At 34.9% G+C, this 21,118-nt stretch overlaps 7 protein-coding genes across 9 annotated transcripts; 5 read left to right on the forward strand and 2 right to left on the reverse strand.

Moving 5' to 3' along the window:
* Positions 1 to 160: 160 nt before the first annotated feature.
* LOC143900511 (vesicle transport protein SFT2C) lies at positions 161 to 1,694 on the forward strand. Its single transcript, XM_077411944.1, has 3 exons — positions 161 to 377; positions 1,061 to 1,212; positions 1,291 to 1,694. The coding sequence occupies exons 1-3, from the start codon at positions 183 to 185 to the stop codon at positions 1,556 to 1,558; spliced, it is 615 nt and encodes a 204-aa protein (XP_077268070.1). The 5' UTR covers positions 161 to 182; the 3' UTR covers positions 1,559 to 1,694.
* Positions 1,695 to 1,985: 291 nt separating this feature from the next.
* Positions 1,986 to 4,167, reverse strand: LOC143900508 (uncharacterized). Its single transcript, XM_077411939.1, has 6 exons — positions 3,930 to 4,167; positions 3,712 to 3,762; positions 3,507 to 3,635; positions 3,226 to 3,442; positions 2,521 to 3,149; positions 1,986 to 2,447 (listed from the first exon to the last, which is right to left on the reverse strand). The coding sequence occupies exons 1-5, from the start codon at positions 4,037 to 4,039 to the stop codon at positions 2,523 to 2,525; spliced, it is 1,134 nt and encodes a 377-aa protein (XP_077268065.1). The 5' UTR covers positions 4,040 to 4,167; the 3' UTR covers positions 1,986 to 2,447; positions 2,521 to 2,522.
* Positions 4,168 to 6,756: 2,589 nt separating this feature from the next.
* On the forward strand, positions 6,757 to 7,822 carry LOC143900085 (vacuolar ATPase assembly protein VMA22). Of its 2 annotated transcripts, none has more exons than XM_077411043.1 (2): positions 6,757 to 7,052; positions 7,228 to 7,822. In XM_077411043.1, the coding sequence occupies exon 2, from the start codon at positions 7,295 to 7,297 to the stop codon at positions 7,796 to 7,798; it is 504 nt and encodes a 167-aa protein (XP_077267169.1). In that variant the 5' UTR covers positions 6,757 to 7,052; positions 7,228 to 7,294; the 3' UTR covers positions 7,799 to 7,822. The 2 variants fall into 2 exon arrangements, with proteins under 2 accessions (XP_077267169.1, XP_077267168.1); XM_077411042.1 differs by having other exon boundaries at positions 6,759 to 7,074.
* A 764-nt stretch (positions 7,823 to 8,586) lies between these two features.
* On the forward strand, positions 8,587 to 11,758 carry Tum (Rac GTPase activating protein tumbleweed). The gene is made up of 10 exons (XM_077411037.1): positions 8,587 to 8,932; positions 9,086 to 9,288; positions 9,372 to 9,520; positions 9,652 to 10,063; positions 10,152 to 10,324; positions 10,442 to 10,562; positions 10,646 to 10,878; positions 10,951 to 11,233; positions 11,308 to 11,483; positions 11,567 to 11,758. Exons 1-10 carry the CDS (start codon positions 8,851 to 8,853, stop codon positions 11,628 to 11,630), a joined length of 1,896 nt encoding a protein of 631 aa, XP_077267163.1. The 5' UTR covers positions 8,587 to 8,850; the 3' UTR covers positions 11,631 to 11,758.
* An 86-nt stretch (positions 11,759 to 11,844) lies between these two features.
* Tyrrs-m (Tyrosine--tRNA ligase, mitochondrial) lies at positions 11,845 to 13,757 on the forward strand. 2 transcript variants are annotated; one of them, XM_077411038.1, is made up of 3 exons: positions 11,845 to 12,166; positions 12,380 to 13,278; positions 13,346 to 13,757. In XM_077411038.1, exons 1-3 carry the CDS (start codon positions 12,027 to 12,029, stop codon positions 13,693 to 13,695), a joined length of 1,389 nt encoding a protein of 462 aa, XP_077267164.1. In that variant the 5' UTR covers positions 11,845 to 12,026; the 3' UTR covers positions 13,696 to 13,757. The 2 variants fall into 2 exon arrangements, with proteins under 2 accessions (XP_077267164.1, XP_077267166.1); XM_077411040.1 differs by having other exon boundaries at positions 12,026 to 12,162.
* A 74-nt stretch (positions 13,758 to 13,831) lies between these two features.
* LOC143900084 (guanine nucleotide-binding protein subunit beta-like protein 1) lies at positions 13,832 to 15,221 on the reverse strand. The gene is made up of 4 exons (XM_077411041.1): positions 15,078 to 15,221; positions 14,712 to 14,890; positions 14,292 to 14,625; positions 13,832 to 14,214 (listed from the first exon to the last, which is right to left on the reverse strand). Exons 1-4 carry the CDS (start codon positions 15,219 to 15,221, stop codon positions 13,909 to 13,911), a joined length of 963 nt encoding a protein of 320 aa, XP_077267167.1. The 3' UTR covers positions 13,832 to 13,908.
* A 475-nt stretch (positions 15,222 to 15,696) lies between these two features.
* On the forward strand, positions 15,697 to 20,427 carry LOC143900081 (sorting nexin-14). The gene is made up of 9 exons (XM_077411036.1): positions 15,697 to 15,838; positions 15,919 to 16,159; positions 16,248 to 16,631; positions 16,737 to 17,052; positions 17,126 to 17,281; positions 17,360 to 17,484; positions 17,618 to 17,676; positions 17,971 to 18,815; positions 18,898 to 20,427. Exons 1-9 carry the CDS (start codon positions 15,756 to 15,758, stop codon positions 19,302 to 19,304), a joined length of 2,616 nt encoding a protein of 871 aa, XP_077267162.1. The 5' UTR covers positions 15,697 to 15,755; the 3' UTR covers positions 19,305 to 20,427.
* Positions 20,428 to 21,118: the final 691 nt, after the last annotated feature.

A 21,118-nucleotide genomic window follows, 5' to 3' on the forward strand; every position in this document is an offset into this window, starting at 1 on the left:
CAAAAGGAACGTAGCCTTTGTGTCTCGCACACGATCGATAAAGCAATTCGCGATGGTCGATAAAGTAGCGTGCCGGCTACACGATTACTTGCCAATAATCGATATAACAGCTGTTTCTCTCTTCAGTTGATAACATTTTAGGCTTTATACGCCGCGGAGTGCCGCGAATGTGATGTGTCAAAATGGCCGATATCAATAAGGAGTTGAACGAGTATCTTCTCAGCAGCAAAAATGAAAAGCAATATAAAATCGCCATTCCATCGGTAGCGATATCGAGAACGAGCCTCGGGAGATGGTTCGGGAGAAAAAATACTGACGATGCGGAGGAGGATGCAGGATGGGTCCAAAGATCTCAAAGAGAATGTTGTCCTGCTATGGTAGTTTTTCATAACCTTAACGAACCGACGGATAAATCGACTGATGTTGATTAATGTGAAAATTCTGACTAGCCCAAGAACCATTTAATATAAGGGCCAGTGCCAACTTACTTATTCAGCGACGTTGCCCTAAATTCCAATTAATTTAATTGACAATTGTCAAGCGATACCTGTGGTACTTTGTAAACATGGATAGAGCTCTCTATTAAATCGTTTTGATGTTCCAAACGTGGGAAGAAAGATTGGACCAAGAACAAGGAATTGTGTATAGTTGAAATTATTCTACCTTCTGAAGCAGTTCTCCGAGTCGAATCAATTGCTGGTCAAGTTAATTGGAATTTTCAAAGTCGTCCTAGCTTGCGTGTGCAATATTGTATCTGATATTTTCCAACTTTTCTGTTCGAAGCATTTCTGTACGAAATATCTGTGAAATCAAATTCAAATCAACTTTTGTTTATATAAATTTGCTAAAAATCACCCACTAATTATCAATTCAAAAATCTACTGATCTTTTATCGGTAGATTTAAAGTCAGTACATTTTTTTATTGATAGCAATGGATGGATTAAATAATTTAACTTTATGCTCTTGTTATTGCATTAAATAAGATTTATATTAATGATGTTGAATATTGAATTCTCACAAGAGAAATATATTTACATTCTACTCTTTTTATTCTGATAGACGAGAACGCAGAGACTCATATCCTTCGCTGTATGTTTTCTTCTGGGATTATTATGCTTCTGTCTATCAGCGATTTATATACCCGTTTTATTACTCAAAGCAAGAAAATTTGCTCTGCTTTATTCCTTAGGAAGTCTCTTCTTCGTAACGAGGTACATATACAATGTATTTAAGAAGTAATACGTATATGTGAGAAGAATATTACGTTTCTAATGAAAGATTTCTTCCAGTTTTTGTTTTTTGTGGGGATCAAGTTATATGAAATCATTATTCCTAGCTGAGAAGAAGTACTTTACCTTGTTGTACTTCGCAACGTTAACAGGCACGCTCTATTTTGCTCTGCACTTGCAATCGACTCCTTTGACAGTACTGTGCGCTATTTTGCAGTTGATAGCTACGTTATCCTTTCTAATAAGTCATATACCAGGAGGAACAACTGGTCTCATGTTCTTTACAAGAATGTTTAGATCATCTGTGAAGTCAAGTTTACCTGTGTGATATAAGATGCTGCGCTTAGAATATATTTTAATGTTTTATAATAAAATACAACAATATTCCATCTCTTGCAATATTTTCTAAAGCATCACATGAAATTTATATATATTGAAACAAGGATATTAAATGAATTATTATTCATCTAACGTCTTTATATCTAATTGTTATTGAAATTAATACGCAGAAGACTGACTTGAATTCATTTTGATTCGTACACTGTATAGAATTTGTTATATGTTGATCCAATATCACATGTAATTGTATAAAAGTATAGTAATATTACTGTTTCTTATTGCCAGAAACTTTAATCCAGTTGTATTACTTATATTAGTAAATACAATCCTATTTACTAATATATATATATATATATATATATATATATATATATATATATATATATATATATAAAGTACTTATTTAATTGACGATGCAAAATATAGGGCTAATCTTTGTATATAATATAATCTATATAAAAAAATATATATTTATTACTGTACATCATATTTTTGTTCTATTTTTTCTTTTTATAATTAATTCTTTTAAATTAAATGCAATTTTTCTCTCACGTATTTTGCTACAAGTATGAAAGATATAAATACTATAAGGTATTGATTAGTCATTAGTTATATAATTTCCTAAAATCCTTACCATTAAGCAATCCTTCAAAGATAGGAATTTATTTGTTAGATATTTCAGTGTCGAAGCCAACGTTTAACAATTTTTTAACGTAAAATAAGATAAGTGCAATCACACTCGCTAACATTTTTGATTTGAAAAACAATATCACAATTTATTTTTACCCAATTATCTGAGATTTGTTATATATATTTTTTATTCTTGACCACGCATTGGATTATTTTTCCACTCAAAATTCCTTATTATATGCAGGATCCTGAAAATCGTATCCAAAATTTGAATTTTATTCACTAGATAGACAATTACTTTACTAGTAAACTGTCAATTACCTCTATCGCTTTTTCTTAGCTAATTTAGTTGCTTTTGTTCGTTTATCATTTCCTTGTATACGTTTTAGTTTTAACGATAAATAATTAGGTTTGTCATTTCGGTGTCTTTTTAATGTATAATTTTTTGTGTGTTTTATTGAATCTGAATTATTATCGATTGATTTCGATTTGTTAAAAGACTGATTCTTTTCTACATTTTCAGATTCTTCTGTATGTTTTTCTTCTTTGCTGATATTTACATATCTTTTACTCCTCACTATAGTTGTACAATTTTTATCATTGACAGGATCAGGATCATTGTCTAAAGCAATAAATTCAGCCGATGGTGTTTGAGAGACTTGAGAACTTTTGCCGACAGTTGGCGGTATGAAAGCCCTCTTGTCTCGCGAAGATCTATATTTATATACATCTGTAAATACTGCAACAGATTTTTCTGGCTTAGAAATATTTGGGTCTGTATCACAATCCATGCCTGTGGTCTTCGCTTCACACATTGTGTCCTTGTCAGATGTCTCGTCGAGTTCAAAACGTTGGAGCAAGCACTCTGGCGCTTCAAAGTCTTCAAAAGCCTCTGCTATCGATTTGTACAATGGATGACAAACATTATCTGGACATTGCTTCACCTCTTGCTGCGGAAATAATAAATTTCTAAGAAATATCTGTAAAAATGTATACCTTTAAGGCGATAAAATATTTATACGCTACCTTTAAAGCAAAAGCTGCTGCGGTAAATCCCATTTTTTCTAACGTGACTATTTTCAGAATCGGTAGTAGAAGAACAGGTATTTTCTTGTTCACCGCCATAGTAACAATATGTTTTATTATTAGAGGCGGTTCAACATTAGCGTCTAATAAGACGCAACATACATTGTCCTTCTCTAAGGCTCGAGTAACTACATTGATACCCATAATCATAAATTTCCTGGAATTCAGACAAAACAGCTAAATTTCAAACTGTTTGCTGCCACAGAATATAGAGTACTTACAATATGTCAGGCTTTGGAGATGCCGTTTCTAACATTTCTCTCCTAGCCAACGTACGATCTTCTTTCGACAGATTTTTAAGCACATGTTTAGAAATTCTATTACTAGTCTGTTTGATTGACGGTAATATCCTGTAAGACATTTTCATGGCAATTAAAAACAATATTTTTCAAGTGTATCCATATCTTAAATCAAAATCACACTTACGTATTTAAGTTCTTCGTCAACTCCGTATACTGATTTACATTGATGACTGGCCTAAGAAAATATTTTGCAAAAATAAGTACAAATTGCAATTATCTTTGTTCAAATGTTGATAACATTTATAAATAAATGTTTGTCTTTAATTAAATGTTTAATAATGCTATTATATAAAATTATTAAAACTAAGTTCTCCAAAAATTGACATTATTATGTGAAAGTACCAGAAATTTGAATTGGGCTGTGCCAAGATGTTCCGTAACCCCTTGACAGGCCCTTTTTTAGCTGACAAGCTGTGCCTCTGCTGCTTCTTTGTTAACACCGGCGTAGTCATGTTAATATAATTATACACTTGTTAATATTCCTAAAAATGCTAAACTGGCCCCGGTCCCAATCTTTTTCCTTTTTCGTGCCTCGTGGGAGTCGGTCCGACCAGCGTCGACGGTCGAAAGCCCCTGTACACTAGCGCCAGTTACATCTATTTTCGAAATTGGTACTACGATCATTTTCCGACACTGCCGATAAAACATCATTTTGGTGCGCGTCCGTGCTATATCTGCAAATGCTGCAAATTACACGGTTTCATCTGATATAATGCACAATTTTATTTTATTTAATCTGGTACTAGTATCGACAAAAAATTATATATAAGCAATATTTTTAAAGGCTGTGTCCTGCTTGTACCGAATGTCATTGCGATTAAATGCATTTTGGACTTTGCATTTTCTTAGTTATAAATTAAATATTAGTTTTTATCTTTTAAGGGGGTTTTTACCTTAAGTTTTAACTAACATCCGTTAGAAAGCAGGTCAACCTATAGAGGCCCTCCATCGCCCCTGCCGATTCCGATCGGCGGTCGCCTTTCTTCTATTTACAATACAAAATAATAATATCTTGATATTTACATTTTTACTCTTTTGCGAAAGTAATTTTGCAAGAGAGTAATTTACAACGTTAATATTTTAAATAATGCTACTTTTTAATTGCACCGTTTTTCAATGCAGACTATATAGTGCTAATATAGTATTCTTTATTATGAACGGGTGAACAAGTTTTTGATAGAAGCACATTTAGACGACTACTGGCCCGCATTTGAGAGTGAGTATTTTTTCCTATTCTAGTATAGTTTCTGTTTAAAGTTAAAAGCTAGATCTACAATGAGACGTAAATCGTAGTTAGGGCCAAAGCATATAACATATGACGTAGCGATCGACAATCATAATCAGTGGACGTATATAAGTAACACACAAGCTTTGGCGTATCCTGACTGTTAAAATTACATCAAAGCTTGTACGTTACTTAATTATATGTCTACTACTGACTGTATATCGCCATGCCATGTTATCTATATGCTTTGGCTCTAATCATTATGCAACTATGATTTACGTCTCATTGTAGATCTAGCTTTTAACTTTAAACAGAAACTACTAGAATAAGAAAAAATACTCACTCTCAAATACGGGCCAGTAGTCGCCTAAATGTGCTTCCATCAAAAACTTGTTTACCTCGTTCATGTTATATGCTTTGACGCAGGAAGAAGTTTTCTCTCAGTCAACATATGATAATCGGATATAAGTTATGTTTAATAAGATTGAATGAAGAATATTCGTATTAAAATATTATTATAAATGCTGTTATAAATAAGATTATTATTTGATTTATGAGAAAAGGAGATTCCTCTAGCATTAAGAGGGCTGCAATCTTAAGTCTATATATAGTGTCTCATGGTTAGAGGATATATTCCTCATCTATTAGATTTTAAAATATCTTATTCTTGAAACCGTATATGTCAAAGGAAAATCCTCTAAAATCATGCGAAAGCCACTAAACAACAGAATTTCTTTTTGGGTGCAATATACACGACTGTAACATTTTAAATTTTAGCGTAACTAAAACGCATAATGTATGTTTCATTTTTAATCATGTCGCATTCGAATTTACAGAAATATTTCAAGTTCTTGAAAATCAATGGTCTCTCCCTTATGGATTTCGATTCTATTGTGTCATAAGAGCATTATAAAGAGCGGAAATTATCTGTATTCGAGAAAAACCGTACGTAGGCATCGCTTAAACAACCAAGAGAATAAAGAAGCGTTTTTAATGAGTAATTATTCGTTTTGCTTTCAACATTATGCAACTTATTCTATATACATAACATTATGTTTTACTTTCCAATAGTAACAATAAATTTAAAAATTATTTTGATATACAGGGTGTTGCATGTCAGGTCAATAAAACTACAGGGTCTTATAGGAAATTGAACGTGGATCAAAAACGTCCCTATAAACATAAGTCCGGAAACGTTTCGCGCAGTGTTCGTCGAAAGACGTACGAACGAAGCGCAAAGAGTAAAAAAAGGATAAAAAAGGTTGCTCGTCAAAAGAAGGATCGAGCAGTATTCTATAGCCCAGGCATCGACGATGCTGCGTAAGATAAGAAAAAATTTCATTCAACAATTTATCCACAGCATGCACCTATTATTAGTGTCACTGTCACGTAAAACTTTAAACGCAATTTTCTCGAAACTGTGTTTTAAAAATCGGTACTATAAATATCTCGAAAACTATAGTAAACTGATTTTATACATGAAAGTTTTTACAGTTACTCTCAATACACAATAGTACTAAAAAATTCGAACTTGTAAAATAAATAAATAACTAACTAATGGTTATGAGAGAGGAAAAAAAAAAAAAAAAAAAAAAAAGCTATTAGATATTAAATATATAATATTAATATATATATATATAATAAGTTAATATTTATTGATACATATAAGATATAAATAATCTCGATAATATAAATAATCTCTTGTAATTGGTTGAAGATTAGTTTAATATTTATATCTTACACATGTATCGATAAATATTAATAACTTATTTCATATATTTTTATTATATGTTAAATATTTGCAGATGTAGCACGGACGCGCACCAAAATAATGTTTCATCGGCAGTGTCGGAAAGTGAACATGGCTACGTAGTACCAATTTCGAAAACGGATGCACTGGCGCTAGTGTACGGAGGCTTTCGACTGTCCCAGTTCCCACGAAAAAGGCAGAAAAAGGCCGGGATGGCCTCTCTCATCTCAGGCTTTTCTCTGGTACGGCTGAAAAGAAAACAATTTCGGAACGAATTTTTCTGATCGTGTTAAAAACAGCGTACACTTTGAGAATAACTTTAATGTCACGTGACTTTTAATAAAAATAATAATGAAAGTTTGGTTGAATCTTCTTCAAGGATTACAGGAGAAACTTCAAGAAACAGGAGAAACAGATTTAATTTGTCAATGAAACCAGGATATTCAGAACGCTAATTGCAAGATTGGTGAAAACGATATTTATTTTAACGGTAATTGATATTTAATATACAGGTAAGTTATTTTATATAAAATAGAAAATACGTTTTGTTTTTTTTTAATGATAGATTATATCTTTTAAATTATACATCTTTTTATATTTATTTCTCCAGCAATGAAGAAATGTTTGTACATCAATAACTTCAATCTTCGGTGTTCCGCTTTCAGATAAAACCTTTTTGTCCTACGTACACTACAATTATTAAGTTTTGCGTTGATAATCACATATTACGAAATGGATAAAAACATAGATGTTTTATCAGAACAGATTGACGAGTTGATGTTACGTAAATTAGAATTAATAGAGGAAAAAGTTCATGGAAATATTCAAATGGAAACGTTGCTGAAGGATGGTCACATTGAATTGGCAAAAGCGAAATATATTCGTGGAAAGGAAAATATCAGTATGTTGCAGGTTCCAAACAAAGAGGATACGGTGACGTCCTTGTTTGATTTGGAAACTAAAACAACAGATGAAGATAATGATACTGCACCATGTTTTGACATCAGTTTTAAAAAGTTAAGCGATGACGCAGATGGACCAGGGGATCCGATAAAATGGTTCGGCGTACTGGTCCCGCAAAACTTGAGGAACAGTCAGAAACGTTTCCAGGAATCCATCTATCATGCAGCGAAGATAGCAAATGTACAGGCAGAGCTCATTTCTGTACTTTCCAAGCTTAAGACATTGTGTGTCCAAAAAGATAGTTTATGTTCTCCAAATGGTATTAAAACTTAATCAATGAACAAAGATAAACAATGATTTTTAGAAATGTTATATAATAAGAATTTAATACCTAAAGAAGTGATAAATTCTCTAAATCATATACAAATCTCATTCAGGCCATAATAAGAACATTTTTTAATGTGTAATATATTAGATATCCTAGTAATATATCAGAAATTAAAAGTTGTAAAACATCTATTATTCTAATAATACATAAAATATGTATGTAGGCATAATATAGATACATGTGTGTGTAGGATTTTCTTTATAATTCCTCACATTTTTTAATTACGCTATTATACAAAAGTTCTAAAAATTATTTAAAAACTATTGATTTATTGATTTATCTTATTATATTGTTAAAAGAAAAATATAAATATGCAGAATTTTAATTATAAGCACATGCAATTAAATCCGATCAATCAAAATATAAAAAAGTCATGTGAACTTCATTGTATTTGTATATAGATCAAGTGAGAATAAAATGGAATAAAATTTATATATATATATATATTACTACGTTTACGCGAGCGTTACTTCTGTAGTAACTTACGATATATCACTCGTTTACGCGGAGTAAATTATCGTAAGTTACTACAAAATCCCGTTTACGCGAAAGAAAATCCCGTTTTCGCGAAGGAATTATCGTAAGTTACTACAGAAGTAACGCTCGCGTAAACGTAGTATGCGTCCGATATCCAATAGGAAAGTTCGTTTTCTAGAGATTTTGCTAGAGTCTTTAGAAAACGAAATTTCCTATCGGATATCGAGCGTCATTGGACATCGGACGAAAAGTGAATCTTCCCTAACCGTAATTCACGTATTCTCCACGAGAGGTCATGTCCGTCAACTTAACGGTCAGAAAAGGGGCGACTTTCAAAACTCCAACAACGAGGACGGCGTACGACCGGTACGACGCGTGCAGTTGCTCGTGTGGATTTAACGCTTCATTGAACCGTTTTTGTCTACTATCGTCGACCACGCGACGAACGAAACGTTAAGTGTTGCAAGCCGGTGACATGTCAGCAAAATAGCAGTTTAGAAGCAACAAAATAAGCACAAGAATGACGTCGTTGTCACTTTTAGCTACATATGACGAGCTGGTGAGATGTACGAACGTCTTGGTAAATGGATCCTGCGAGGAAGGTTCGTTAATAGTTATACGTATAATCAATATTATCTCAGGCTCGCGTTACTTATTTCGTTAGTTTTTTTGCAATAGTCCTGGTAGAATTTTCTACAATTATAGCTAGATGTATTATAGATATGAACATGTTGCTTCAATATTGCTTTGCACAGAATTCCTGCAATTCGCTGAAAGTCAAGAGGAGATGAGACAGAAATGGCTGGAGTCGGTGCAAGAATGTCAACGACTTCATTCGGCTTTGGACAAGGCTCATAACGAAATTGCGGATTTCGATAGAAAACTGCGTCATGCAAGAAGAAACTTGGAAGAGGAGAACCGCAAGCGTCGCGCTGCTGAGGAACAGAGAGATCTTTTGGTAGCCGATACTTCTTTTATTTCTGAAAGATATTTTAGCTATAATAATCAAGTCAAATTATTCATATCTATATCGTTTTCCAGGAAAAACAAATTGCTACAGCCAGGGATTTCCTGTTTAATGACAAAGGGAAAAATATAAACGACGAAACAAGAGAGAAATTGCAATTTCTTAATAACACTTCATTGAATCGTCAAAATAGCATGCATACTCAAGACATGCCTTTCGACAAGTAAGTATAAACATTTTACTTGAAGACTGATAACTATGGATCTGTTTTCTATTGCTGAACTGGTTGCACTAGCAATATAAAACAGATCCTATATTGGATTATGTGATAATATCATACTATTTATATTTTAGGCTTAACACGATAGCGGAATTGAATTCCACTGGCTCGTTATTGAGTGACCTGAACTGCCTATCGAGATCAGAAGATGACTTGGAGATCAGCAATATTTTGCAAAATCAGAAAAAACGAGAGTGGAAAGAGCATCGCCCGAGTAGCGAATATTCCAAAAAGCATCGTCGCAGCGCATTGCACAAAGCTACAGAATTAAACCCTTCTGATAGAATAGTAGCGACTACTACCGTAGTTATGCCAAAGGATGGTACAATTACCGCATCGTCCACGATTGAGGCTATACCCGGTGATGAAAACGCAGATCCCCAGATACCTTTGCACAATTCACGCAAGCGGCGTAAGAGCAGTACGGAACATAACAAATCAACATTGTCGCACATTGATGTTAACGAAATGCCAATCGATATAGCGGTACGTTACTAAATCATGTAATTGAATTATTCTACATTTGAAAAATATATGCGCAGAATTTGCTAGGTAATAATTTTCTTCTTTTTAGCCATCAGCACCAAAGGCTGATATTCTGACATCGACTTCAGACTCGGAGGATGTCTGTAAACCAAGTCCAAATATTGGTGGCTATACCATGAATACAAAAATGTCGAGGAATCATAATTTTGTAGCAAAAAATATTTACGGCAAAACGGAAATGTGCACAGCTTGTGGAAAAAAGTAAGCTTATGCTTCTATTATGTGAACATATTAAAGCTTGTATTGCTTATAATTAAATTGATGAAATTGAGTTATAGATATAAAGAAAAATCTTAATGCCTTTCAATTTATTAATAGAATCCGATGGGGAAAGCCCATGCAGAAGTGCAGAGATTGTAGAGCTACGGCTCATATTGAGTGTAAAAATTCAGTACCACTACCATGTATCCCAACGGGAAATACGCCTACGTTACGCGGCGTAAGTATCGTTATTATAATTTCCACGTCAGTAAAACATTTTTGCGTCAATATTACTTCACTAAATGTTATTTTCATGTATAGAGCACTATAGCTGATTATACACCTATGACATCACCTATGGTACCTTCCATAGTAGTTCACTGCATAAACGAGGTTGAATTACGCGGAATGAACGAGCAAGGATTATACAGAGTGAACGGAGCAGCCGCAGATGTCAGGAGTCTTAAAGATAAATTCCTAAAAAACAAAGGGGCCCCGAATCTTTCTAACGTCGATATTGCGACTATCTGCTCTACTTTGAAAGATTTTCTCAGGTACATCACCTGAAATATGCATCGTACATAAAGGATGCGGTATATGTATTTACTTATATTCTTATTTTACAGATCATTAGAGCCACTGATCACCGTCGGTTTGAGGAAAGACTTCACACGCGCGACACAACTTGAGGACAAACAGGACGCTGACGCCGCTCTTTATCAAGCAATATCAGAACTACCGCAACCAAACCGAGATACTCTGGCCTTTTTGATGTTACATTTACAGAGAGTATCGAGTAGCGCTGAATGTAAGATGCCCATCAGTAATCTCGCCAAGGTCTTTGGACCAACCTTAGTCGGTTACAGCTCGCAGGAACCATCTCTAAACGAAATTAAACATCAAGTTGCGGTAAGAGAAACTTTTGACAATGTGACATAGCTGATATGGGAAATAATAATGTAATGTATGTCATTATGTTCTAGATAGTGGAGAGTTTGCTTCAAATTCCATCTGATTATTGGGCAACTTACGTGAACCCTACGAACTTGAATGGCATTAACACTCCGAAAACGGGAGAATTAAAACATACGCCATCCGTAGAGTCACTTCTCAAGCGTAGTATCTCCCGGGGTTTTTTCAATACACCTCTCAGTTCTAGGTAAATAACGCATAAATTGCATCTTGTCTATATGTAGCCTGTATTTTCTTTATTTCACATTTTACTTTTATTTTTTTTTACAGCCGCTCTTTTGTGAGGAGAAACAAGAAATATTTTGCTACACCACCCTCTAAAATAGGATACTGATAAGCAAATTTACTTTTGCTATACTATAATAACAACTTATGATTGCGCACAGAAACATTTAGCCTGATATTTAACGTGCTTAAATGTATTCTTTTGTAAATATATCGACATACAATAAATATTTAGATTTAAATTTATTTCTTAGAAGTCAACATTCGCTACCACAAGTATCTTACATATATGTATACCCTGCTATGGCGAAGCAGATCGGCAGGCAGATGCCACGTTATTTGAGGTTGAGATCGGCCGACGGTATAATACTTTAAATTTGAATTGCGAATAAGTGATTGTATGAATTTACGTACGCACATTTTTATACAGCAAGTTCAGGACAAAATCTAGTTTTGAAAATAATTATCCGTATCATTTCTATAGTCGAAACGAATATACGGCGAAATGAACGCACGTTCTTTATTAAGGTTATGTTCCACCGTCAGAAACGTTAATGTTTGCAAACGCAGATTTTACTGCAGCAGAAATATATTGGAACTTCATGAGAGGGGCATGTACGAGGATATATTTCCCGATACTAGTACGTAAGTATACAAAATTATCTTACGCTTTGCAACTTATATTATAAGAATTGTTTACGTTATCACCCTGATAGCACAGTGTCTGTTGGTGCCGTCGTGTTGCTGTTAATATGCACGAATTTATATGCAACACGACGGCACCAACTGACACTGTGCTATCAGGGCACCTTCTGATATTTATAAGTATTATACATCAATTTATATACATCTTTTCAGAAATGAAATAGTAGATTTACTGAAAAAGTCATCCCAATGCGTCTATGCTGGCTTCGATCCAACAGCAGATAGCTTACATGTCGGCAATCTGCTCGTCCTGATGAATCTCCTGCATTGGCAAAGAGCGGGACATCAAGTTATAGCCTTAGTAGGAGGAGCTACAGGTTTGATAGGCGATCCTAGTCATAGGAAATCTGAACGCGTCGAAATGGAAAGGCATTTAATCGAGGAGAACATTAAATGCATCGCAACGAACATAGAGACCATATTTAACAATCACAAAGATTACTTTTGGAAAAACAAGGAAACAAAGCTGAAACCTCTAATTATAATGAACAATTTGGACTGGTATACAAACGTAAACGTCATTGAATTTGTCAGAAGTATTGGAAAGTATTTTCGAATGGGCACAATGCTGGGCAGATCTTCCGTCCAGTCGCGATTGAACTCCGACGTAGGGATGAGTTTCACTGAATTCACGTATCAAGTATTCCAAGCGTATGATTGGCTTCAGTTGATGAAAAATTACAAGTGTCGCTTCCAAATTGGCGGCAGTGATCAAATGGGTAATATCATCTCTGGATACGACCTGATCACAAAAAGTCTGAGAAAAGAAGTTTACGGCATAACGTTGCCGCTTATAACTGCTGAAGGTGGAAAGAAATTTGGAAAGTCTCTTTTGAACGCGGTATGGCTGTCTCCGACGAAATCCTCGAGCTTCCAGCTGTATCAGTATTTCATCAGAACCAAAGATTCCGACGTCGAAAAATTCTTAAAACTATTCACATTTATACCATTGAATAAAATTACTGAAATTGTGAACGGTCATATGAACGATCCGGAACAGAGAAGGGCACAAAAATTATTAGCGGAGCAAGTCACGCTTTTAGCACACGGAGGTAATTTTTATTAAAAAATTATTGTTATTATTTACTTATATGATTTACCGCATTTAACTTCTTACAGAGGATGGATTGCTGGCCGCAAAGCGCGCCTCTGCAGCATTGTATGATAAATCAATTGAGTCATTCGTAAGATTAAATGCATCGGAACTAACAGATGTGTTCGAAGGCGCAACCATAGTAGAGATCTTATCTGAGCCAGGGATCACCGTGTACGAGCTAGCAAAGAAGGCAAAATGCTTTAAAACCGATCACGATGCTGAACGAATCATAACAGCGGGCGGATTTTATGTAAATCATCAAAAAATTACTAATTTAAATGAGGTAATTGTACCTGGCATCCATATACTAAGTAATAATGTATCATTGCTTAGAGTTGGTAAAAAGACGTATCACATAGTTCGATGGCATTGATAAAAAAAAAAACCACATGTACAGTTGTGTAATAAACAAAATGCATTTTACTACTCAGAGAATTTATATAATAATGATTATATAAATGCAACAGTCCCTTCCTTCGATATACAGGAATACGGAAAGACTTATTGAATCATTTGCAATAACTATACAATATATTTTTATATTTGTTGCTTTGTACACATAAATGTACATGCATTTGTGAGGTTCCTAATTATATATATCCCACATAGATATAAAACCACCTTTGCCAGTCGCTGCCATTAAACACTTGGTATCGTAAGCTTCGACTTTACATTGCGAATAAACAATGTCGTATATACTTGCTCTGTGTTCTTTTAATATCGCAAGTGGCCGTAGTTTCTTCCAAGAGAACAACATCAAACGTCCGTCCCAACAGCCGACCGTGACAATCTTTTTGTCCGATCTTACAGAAATAGTGGCTATGCCAGAAACATGCTCCAAGAGTCTCGTAAATTTGTGAGATAAAGTATGATTCGGTGACATTTCGAAAATCTAAAAGTTTTTATAAATATAACTTATCAATATCAGAGTGATTGAAATTTTTTTGTCCAGACAGTAGAGTTGCGCACCTCCAATTTCTCTGAAGCGCTACCAAGAATGCCTTGCATCGAGGAGGCGTCAAAGTCAAAAGTCATTGGATATTGTTCCACGGTGAGAGAACTGAGGACATCGTTCTTCCTCGTGTCCCACAACAATAATTTCCCGCCCTCGTAAGCAACTAGAACCAAGCCATTCGTATCCACCAATGGTTTCATCGCCATTACCATACCTAATTTGTCATTGTAGGACAGTTTGGATGGGTCTAATGTTGACTCCACTTTGAACGTTTTCAATGATAATATCCCTACTTTGGAATTGTCAAGTGGAATGAACACTGCATTCTTCTCATATAACAATTGAGACCTGTGATACAAAAAAAAATGTTGATATTAACTTTAATATAGACTTGCTTATCAATATATTTACAACCGATTTACTTGTTAACATACCTGCAAAAACTGCAAAATTCATAATTGGTGCTTCTGTCTAATATCCACTTTGATTCACTTATTTTGTACACATCAATCGCTCCGTGTCTTCGTTGTACTATTAAATCAGTCTCATTAGTTGTATGTAAATTAAAGCATGGACTCTGCCCATCTGACAATTGATATTTTATCCTGTTCGTCTGCAACGTGATGAAACGGTTTGAATTCTTTTAACATATCTCAACATTCTTTTCTGTGTATAAATTTATGTCGCGAATACAGTACTTCTCTCTTTCTCTCTTTCTCGCTCTCACGCGGTGTGTATAAATTTTTATTAATTAAATTCAATTAAGCTGTTACAATTTACTAAGAAGAACAACTGTTTACTTTTAAATCCCAAATGTGAACTGTGCCCTTTCCATCGCCAGCGTAGAGATGCTCGACATCAGAATTAATCGAGAACAACAAACTGTGAACATTTTCATCCATGTCGCCGCGCAGCAAAAACTTCGGATCCGGAGGTCTCGACATCGTTGCGGCTTTGTTTCTTTCATCAAAATATCACATGGGATACAAAATCCGAGACTACAATATATCGAACGACAACACAACGCATCTATATACAATATATAACATGTCTGCATTTAGGTTATGTCATCATTGTTCTAGCAATAAACAGTTTCTCAATCTCAATCCGCTGAATCCGCTCTTGAATCATCGCATCGGAAATATAAAATAAAATCGACTCCTTTTCCGCGTTGTTCTTGGTTTCTCTCCACCGCGATTCGCCGTTAATTGTCGGTTGCAATTGAGACTTTTCACAGCACCTAAACACTTGTCAGGGCGCCGTAGGCCGTAGCCCACCGTAGCCGTAGAGAGTCGCCATTTGAAGCTGTCATTTGTGAAATTCAATAAAAGAGACGACCTGTTGTGATGTGTCTCGGTGTGCCGAGGCCGCCGAGAAAGCTTCCTCGATTAAAAGTGGCCCTGTGATATAACCACAAAAATGTTTTATTAGACAAAATTATCTCTCTTTAGCATCGTGTGCTTTTCAACAGCGACGAGATGCAGGATCTATATTTTTTTAGCGCCGCAGTGTCGGCGATCATTGTTTTCCTTATCACGTTTATCGCGGTTGTGTTTAATAGGTAAATGACATATTTGCCAATAATATGTATGAATTATATATATATATGAGATTTACTCTATTACTCTACTCTTTTTGCAGCATTGCGTGGGTGTTCATTGTAGCCGGTATTTACGCGATTGCCAGTCTTTACGCCGTTCAGCTGGTGCATTGCGTCGACAGTTTGCTGACGAGGTTCAATATAAACGACAAGTTTACCACGAGATACGAAGTTAGAGATTCGTGCGGTGTCTGCAGCAAGAACACCTGTAAAAGGCATAAATTGCTGCCGCATTCAACCAAGGTCAAAGTACCGAAGGACTTTGACCACGCATTGGAGCAAGTAATTAATTGTTGCACATCTTACCGTCTCGCACAAATTTTATTCTTTATTTGTTGGCAAGAGACACGTGAACGTATTTATTTTGTAGCTTCTGGAGGAGGTACTGCAAATTTACGTCTGCACATGGTACTCGGATATCTCGGCGAACGAGGCTTTCATACAACAGTTACGTTTAGCTATAACAACAGCGGCGAAGAATATCGCCATTCGATTATTACGTGCTAATACAGCGACCATCGCCTTCGACGGCTTGATTCCCCTGGCCATACAACACGCTCAAGATTGGAATGCGCTGCTCAAAATGTCCAGGTCTGAAGTGAAAACGCCCCGAGATTACATCGGAAATTGCTTGAGCTCCAAAATTCATCCAGCTGCCTATTCAAGGGAAGCTGAGTTGAATTATTTACGGGGATTAGTCACCGCGCTGCTACCGCACTTATTACCCGCCATACATGTCTCGACAAACAATAAGGTGATATTACGTTTTTTTTTTACTGTATACCTATGTATTTGAGACATTTATGGTATAAAAAAAGAATTGTTTCATACGCTTCTTTCAACTCATGTGTACTTCTAGGTGATACTTCGAGAAATTTTAGCAAATTGGGTGCTCTTACCGGCAATTGACGCGCTCGCGGATCCAGAAAATATAAATATGCTAGTGACATTATCCACTCACCGAGACACTACTCTATCTAACGCTGCAGAGAGTATTAGCGTACCGATATTGCAATCTTGGGTGACAAATCCAGCGATGCATTCACATATCACGCACAGTTGCTTCAAACCATCTTTAAATGAAATCCTGAATGATCCTGAGCTATTATATATGTTTATGCAGCACATCAAAGAATCAGGACCCATGAATCTTTTCCAATTTTGTTTAGATATTGGTACGTATAAAACGTTTGATGTAGTCTAATAGAAATTTTTTAATAATCTATAATTTACATTATTTAATTTTAGACGATCTCAGTAAACGTATGTTAAATCCGGAAATGTCGACTAGTGCTGAAAAATGCTTATACACAGATGTTCGAAATATATACTCGGTATATCTTGATCCTGATGGCTCAGAATATTTATATTTACCGTTGCATATATCGAAAGGCATACGACAAAGTGAGCGATTTGTAAATAAATAATTTCAGTTTCAAATACTATTATACGGATTATACATATATACATGTTTGTTTCCAGTACTGGAAGGTGGACCAGAAAAAATTCAAGAACTGCGGACATCACGGCCTTTTTATCAAGCTCATCAAGAAGCACACGCGCTTCTAGAAAGTACTTGTCTACCATCGTTCCATCATAGTTACCAAGTAAAAGACATTTGATGATTTATCTTAATTTATTTTCCATATTATTTTCAATATTTTAAATCCTGATATATTAAATTTAATAATGAAATTTTACATTCTAATAATGTCTTTACTTATTTATTGTGTGTTTTAGTTATATAAACTCTTGTGCGGTCACTTGTCAGAACAAACAAAAGCTACTGCAGCAGCTAAGTAAGTAAATCCCTAAGATGTACATACCTTTTTAAACTCATCATACATTTTAATCCTGTTATTTTATTTCGCAATTGCTTACTTTTTTATTATATGTCTCAGTTATAATTATAATTACCACGTATAATAAAGCAGAAAAAATGGCAGTTTTCTATAATAGCGTTCTTTTTAACGAATAAAAATTAAATGGATGTTACATCTTGTAAATTTAGACATAACTTATACGTGTTGGTTCTTAATAAAATTTGCACAATTATAATATAATAATTGTTAAACACGTATATTCGTTTACAGTAGTGCGAGTGGAGGTACATCTACTCCTATGCGATTCAATAATCAACTTCAAGGCAAGGTCGATGGTGTTTTACGCCCAACTACGATCGACGGTACGCCGTTTCAACTGCATGACGCCTACCCGGTCGAAGAAGTAGATTGCACGGCTCGAGCGTATAACGAAATCAAAGGCTTCGGCGATAAGAATCATCGCGACTTAACGACGTGGCGAGTCGCCGTCCCACACGTGGACGGCGGTGGCACGCAACCGGTGTACATGATTGCCGTTCACAGCGTAGCGGAGGCTAAATCGTGGACGGTCTTGCGGCAGGATCAAGATTTCTATACGCTGCGAACGCGACTCGCCGAATTCCACGGTGACAAGGAATTGAATGACTCGCCGTTACCGTCACGCAAAAATCCACACTTGTCCCTCACGGCTAATCGTCAACGTTACGAGGAGTTTCTGCAGAAGTTGTTGTCCAAACCGATGCTGAGAAGCAGCGAGCTCCTCTACACCTTCCTCACGACGCCGAACTTGAAACCGTATTTCGCAAACTATAGCACACCTGACATTGGCATTCTGTATCAGAGCATGGCTTACAAATTGCGGAAGGAGAAGGGGCAACATCTCGATAAATTCATGAGCACTTTCTTGGCGTCCACGAACACGAAATACGAGCACATGGATATGGGTGTCGAGCCGTCGAGCGAGCATCTCGGCGAAACGGAGAGCAAAGGTAGAAAGCTGATAGACGAGGTATTCGGCAATAATTTAAATCTTCCAGTTACTTTCCAAAATTTGCCGTGCAGTCTACCGCAGCGGGATCACATGAAAGGTGCAAGTTTATGCATCGTTGAAGCTCGTAAGTTCAAAATTTATATTTTTCAAGTGGGTTCACGCAATTATTTATGACGATTGTTAAAAATGATGTCATTACGTTGCAGTTGACGGTCTGCTAACTGTACCTCCGATTATTTCGCGACTTTTCTGGATGTTTGCCTTTATATCGCGTAAAAGACTAGATCCTATTGTGAATGCGGTGTTCTACAACACTCTAGTTAAGCTTCTGAGTGGTGGCCGCGCTTCCATCGTCGTCAAGCTTCTGCACGCGAAAATAGTGGGCAAAAATTACACGAAGGACTTTCCTTCGCAAGGAAAAGATCGAAATTACTACGAAACGGCGAAGGAGGGGCTACATTCCTTGTGGTGGTTAATGGGATTTTCCAAGCCTTGGAACAATCTCATGGATTCTCTCTTAGACCCTTTACAAAACGCGCCATTCAATAAGCATCTGGCGTATATTTTACTAGATCACCTCCTAGTAAATCTTTTTCCAGAAGTGACTGCATAATGTCACTCATTAACGATTATAAAAACGAATAGTTGTATATAATATTAATTTTATAAAGCTATTTGCATATAGGTATATACAATATAAATATTTCTTGTACATATAACATAATAATTTTGTAAATAAAAATTCTTATCGAGATCTGAATAAAAAAATATATGGAGACGAAAGCGAGAGAGTAAAGCATTTTTGCACGATGAAAAGAAAAATAATATAAGTGTAATACATATATAAGTAATAAAATTCATTGGGATGAATCACTCGAATGGATCGCACATTTTTGTTTTGTATGATAAGAAGAAAAATAGCGATAAGAATACTAACAAGTAAAATTCATTGTAATAAACTTGTTGAAAATATATACCTACAAACGTAGACTCAGAAATCGCAAAAGTACTAGAAGGAACTGCACGACGATAATTTCATGGAAAAAAAGTGAAAAATATTAATTCAGTGATTTTATTATATATTTTTATATTTCAAATAAAATGCTTTAAATAATAAAATAAATGTTGCATTTTTAAATTTCTGCAATTTCGTCGTTTGAAACGTAGTTATGCATTCATAATTATATTCGTGTTTGTACAGCTTTAAATATGATTACTGTGCAGGACATATATACATACATAGTTTATTACATAAATTTGCCAAAGTATAATAATATTAAGATATTGTACAAAATAATACGTACACGGAGATATAGATATATCACTGGGCCGAGCCCGCGCTTTTGAAAGTCACATGACATGCAGAATACTCCGATCACGTGAAACACTTGTATATAAGCCGCGACCGATTTGCCCGCAATTGTAATATTCTAACATCAATTCTTGCCGCCGGTTTGTTTAGTTGCTCAACTCGTTAAAACTGTTAAAAGGTCGATCAATTGAAAAGGGTGTTAGTTGCATGAATATTTAAAAGTACTGTGTTAGACATTAATAGTACACTCAAAGGTTCTTTATTCACCTATGTAATCGATTGGTTGCATAAAAAGAATAGGGTTATTGTATTGATCGAGTTTTGTAAGAGGCATGTACGTTTAGTACACTAGCTGCGTACTTATTTATCGTTTTGTATCTAGAAAACATATTCATAGTTAATAAAAGTTTACTGTTTTACTTGATGCTGAATATTATATAATCTCGAAAAATTGTTTATTTCACTTATCTATTAATAACTGTGGATAACGCCTTTAAATAAATATCATTATTTATTTATTGATGATCATACATACGTACATATATATTATGTAGTTAAAGTATAAAATATGATGTACATTTTGATTTATCTACCAGACTAGTTTAAGTATATTATTCTAAAAGTTGCACTTTCAAGTCAAATTTAATAGGACCTTCGGACTATCATTTTTTACATTATGAATTACTTATCTCGAGTTATCAATAAACTATACATTATTTTAAAAACGATAACATTTAATATAATATTGCTAATATTGCACTATAATATTGCTAACAATTATTTTCACAATATCATATATAGTAAAACTAATGAATTTCTGCAATTTCGACCGATTTTCGTAATTGACTTTTGCTATCTCCCCTTATTGCTTGCGTTCTAATAATGAGCCATCGAAGTGATTTTATAAAACGAAGCATCGCCGATTTCAACGGCTCATTAAGATGCAATTAAAGAAAGTAAAGAAAGACAATGAGCATCATTCTCGAAAAATAGCCAAAAATTAGAGACATTTATCAGTTTCATGATACACATAACATAAAACTATTATACTATGTTTATATACAGCATATTTCTGAACAATACATACATCTACTTCCTTTCTAGGATGGACATTA

This window comes from Temnothorax americanus, unplaced genomic scaffold, assembly GCF_048541705.1.
Source record: "Temnothorax americanus isolate GAGA-0224 unplaced genomic scaffold, ASM4854170v1 Scaffold3, whole genome shotgun sequence".
NCBI lineage: Eukaryota > Metazoa > Arthropoda > Insecta > Hymenoptera > Formicidae > Temnothorax > Temnothorax americanus.

Coding starts and splice junctions, on each gene's coding strand:
- LOC143900511 (XM_077411944.1), top strand. CDS start 183: ATGGCCGATATCAATAAGGAGTTGAACGAGTATCTTCTCAGCAGCAAA. Junction 378..1,060: donor GAGAATGTTGTCCTGCTATG/GTAGTTTTTCAT, acceptor TTATTCTGATAG/ACGAGAACGCAGAGACTCAT. Junction 1,213..1,290: donor AGTCTCTTCTTCGTAACGAG/GTACATATACAA, acceptor GATTTCTTCCAG/TTTTTGTTTTTTGTGGGGAT.
- LOC143900508 (XM_077411939.1), bottom strand. CDS start 4,039: ATGACTACGCCGGTGTTAACAAAGAAGCAGCAGAGGCACAGCTTGTCA. Junction 3,636..3,711: donor TTGACGAAGAACTTAAATAC/GTAAGTGTGATT, acceptor AATGTCTTACAG/GATATTACCGTCAATCAAAC. Junction 3,150..3,225: donor CAGCAGCTTTTGCTTTAAAG/GTAGCGTATAAA, acceptor TTATTTCCGCAG/CAAGAGGTGAAGCAATGTCC.
- LOC143900085 (XM_077411043.1), top strand. CDS start 7,295: ATGGATAAAAACATAGATGTTTTATCAGAACAGATTGACGAGTTGATG.
- Tum (XM_077411037.1), top strand. CDS start 8,851: ATGACGTCGTTGTCACTTTTAGCTACATATGACGAGCTGGTGAGATGT. Junction 8,933..9,085: donor AAATGGATCCTGCGAGGAAG/GTTCGTTAATAG, acceptor TGCTTTGCACAG/AATTCCTGCAATTCGCTGAA. Junction 9,289..9,371: donor AGGAACAGAGAGATCTTTTG/GTAGCCGATACT, acceptor ATCGTTTTCCAG/GAAAAACAAATTGCTACAGC.
- Tyrrs-m (XM_077411038.1), top strand. CDS start 12,027: ATGAACGCACGTTCTTTATTAAGGTTATGTTCCACCGTCAGAAACGTT. Junction 12,167..12,379: donor ATATTTCCCGATACTAGTAC/GTAAGTATACAA, acceptor ACATCTTTTCAG/AAATGAAATAGTAGATTTAC. Junction 13,279..13,345: donor CACGCTTTTAGCACACGGAG/GTAATTTTTATT, acceptor AACTTCTTACAG/AGGATGGATTGCTGGCCGCA.
- LOC143900084 (XM_077411041.1), bottom strand. CDS start 15,221: ATGTCGAGACCTCCGGATCCGAAGTTTTTGCTGCGCGGCGACATGGAT. Junction 14,891..15,077: donor TTCACATTTGGGATTTAAAA/GTAAACAGTTGT, acceptor ATCACGTTGCAG/ACGAACAGGATAAAATATCA. Junction 14,215..14,291: donor GCGCTTCAGAGAAATTGGAG/GTGCGCAACTCT, acceptor AAAAACTTTTAG/ATTTTCGAAATGTCACCGAA.
- LOC143900081 (XM_077411036.1), top strand. CDS start 15,756: ATGCAGGATCTATATTTTTTTAGCGCCGCAGTGTCGGCGATCATTGTT. Junction 16,160..16,247: donor TTGACCACGCATTGGAGCAA/GTAATTAATTGT, acceptor TTTATTTTGTAG/CTTCTGGAGGAGGTACTGCA. Junction 17,282..17,359: donor ATCGAAAGGCATACGACAAA/GTGAGCGATTTG, acceptor GTTTGTTTCCAG/TACTGGAAGGTGGACCAGAA.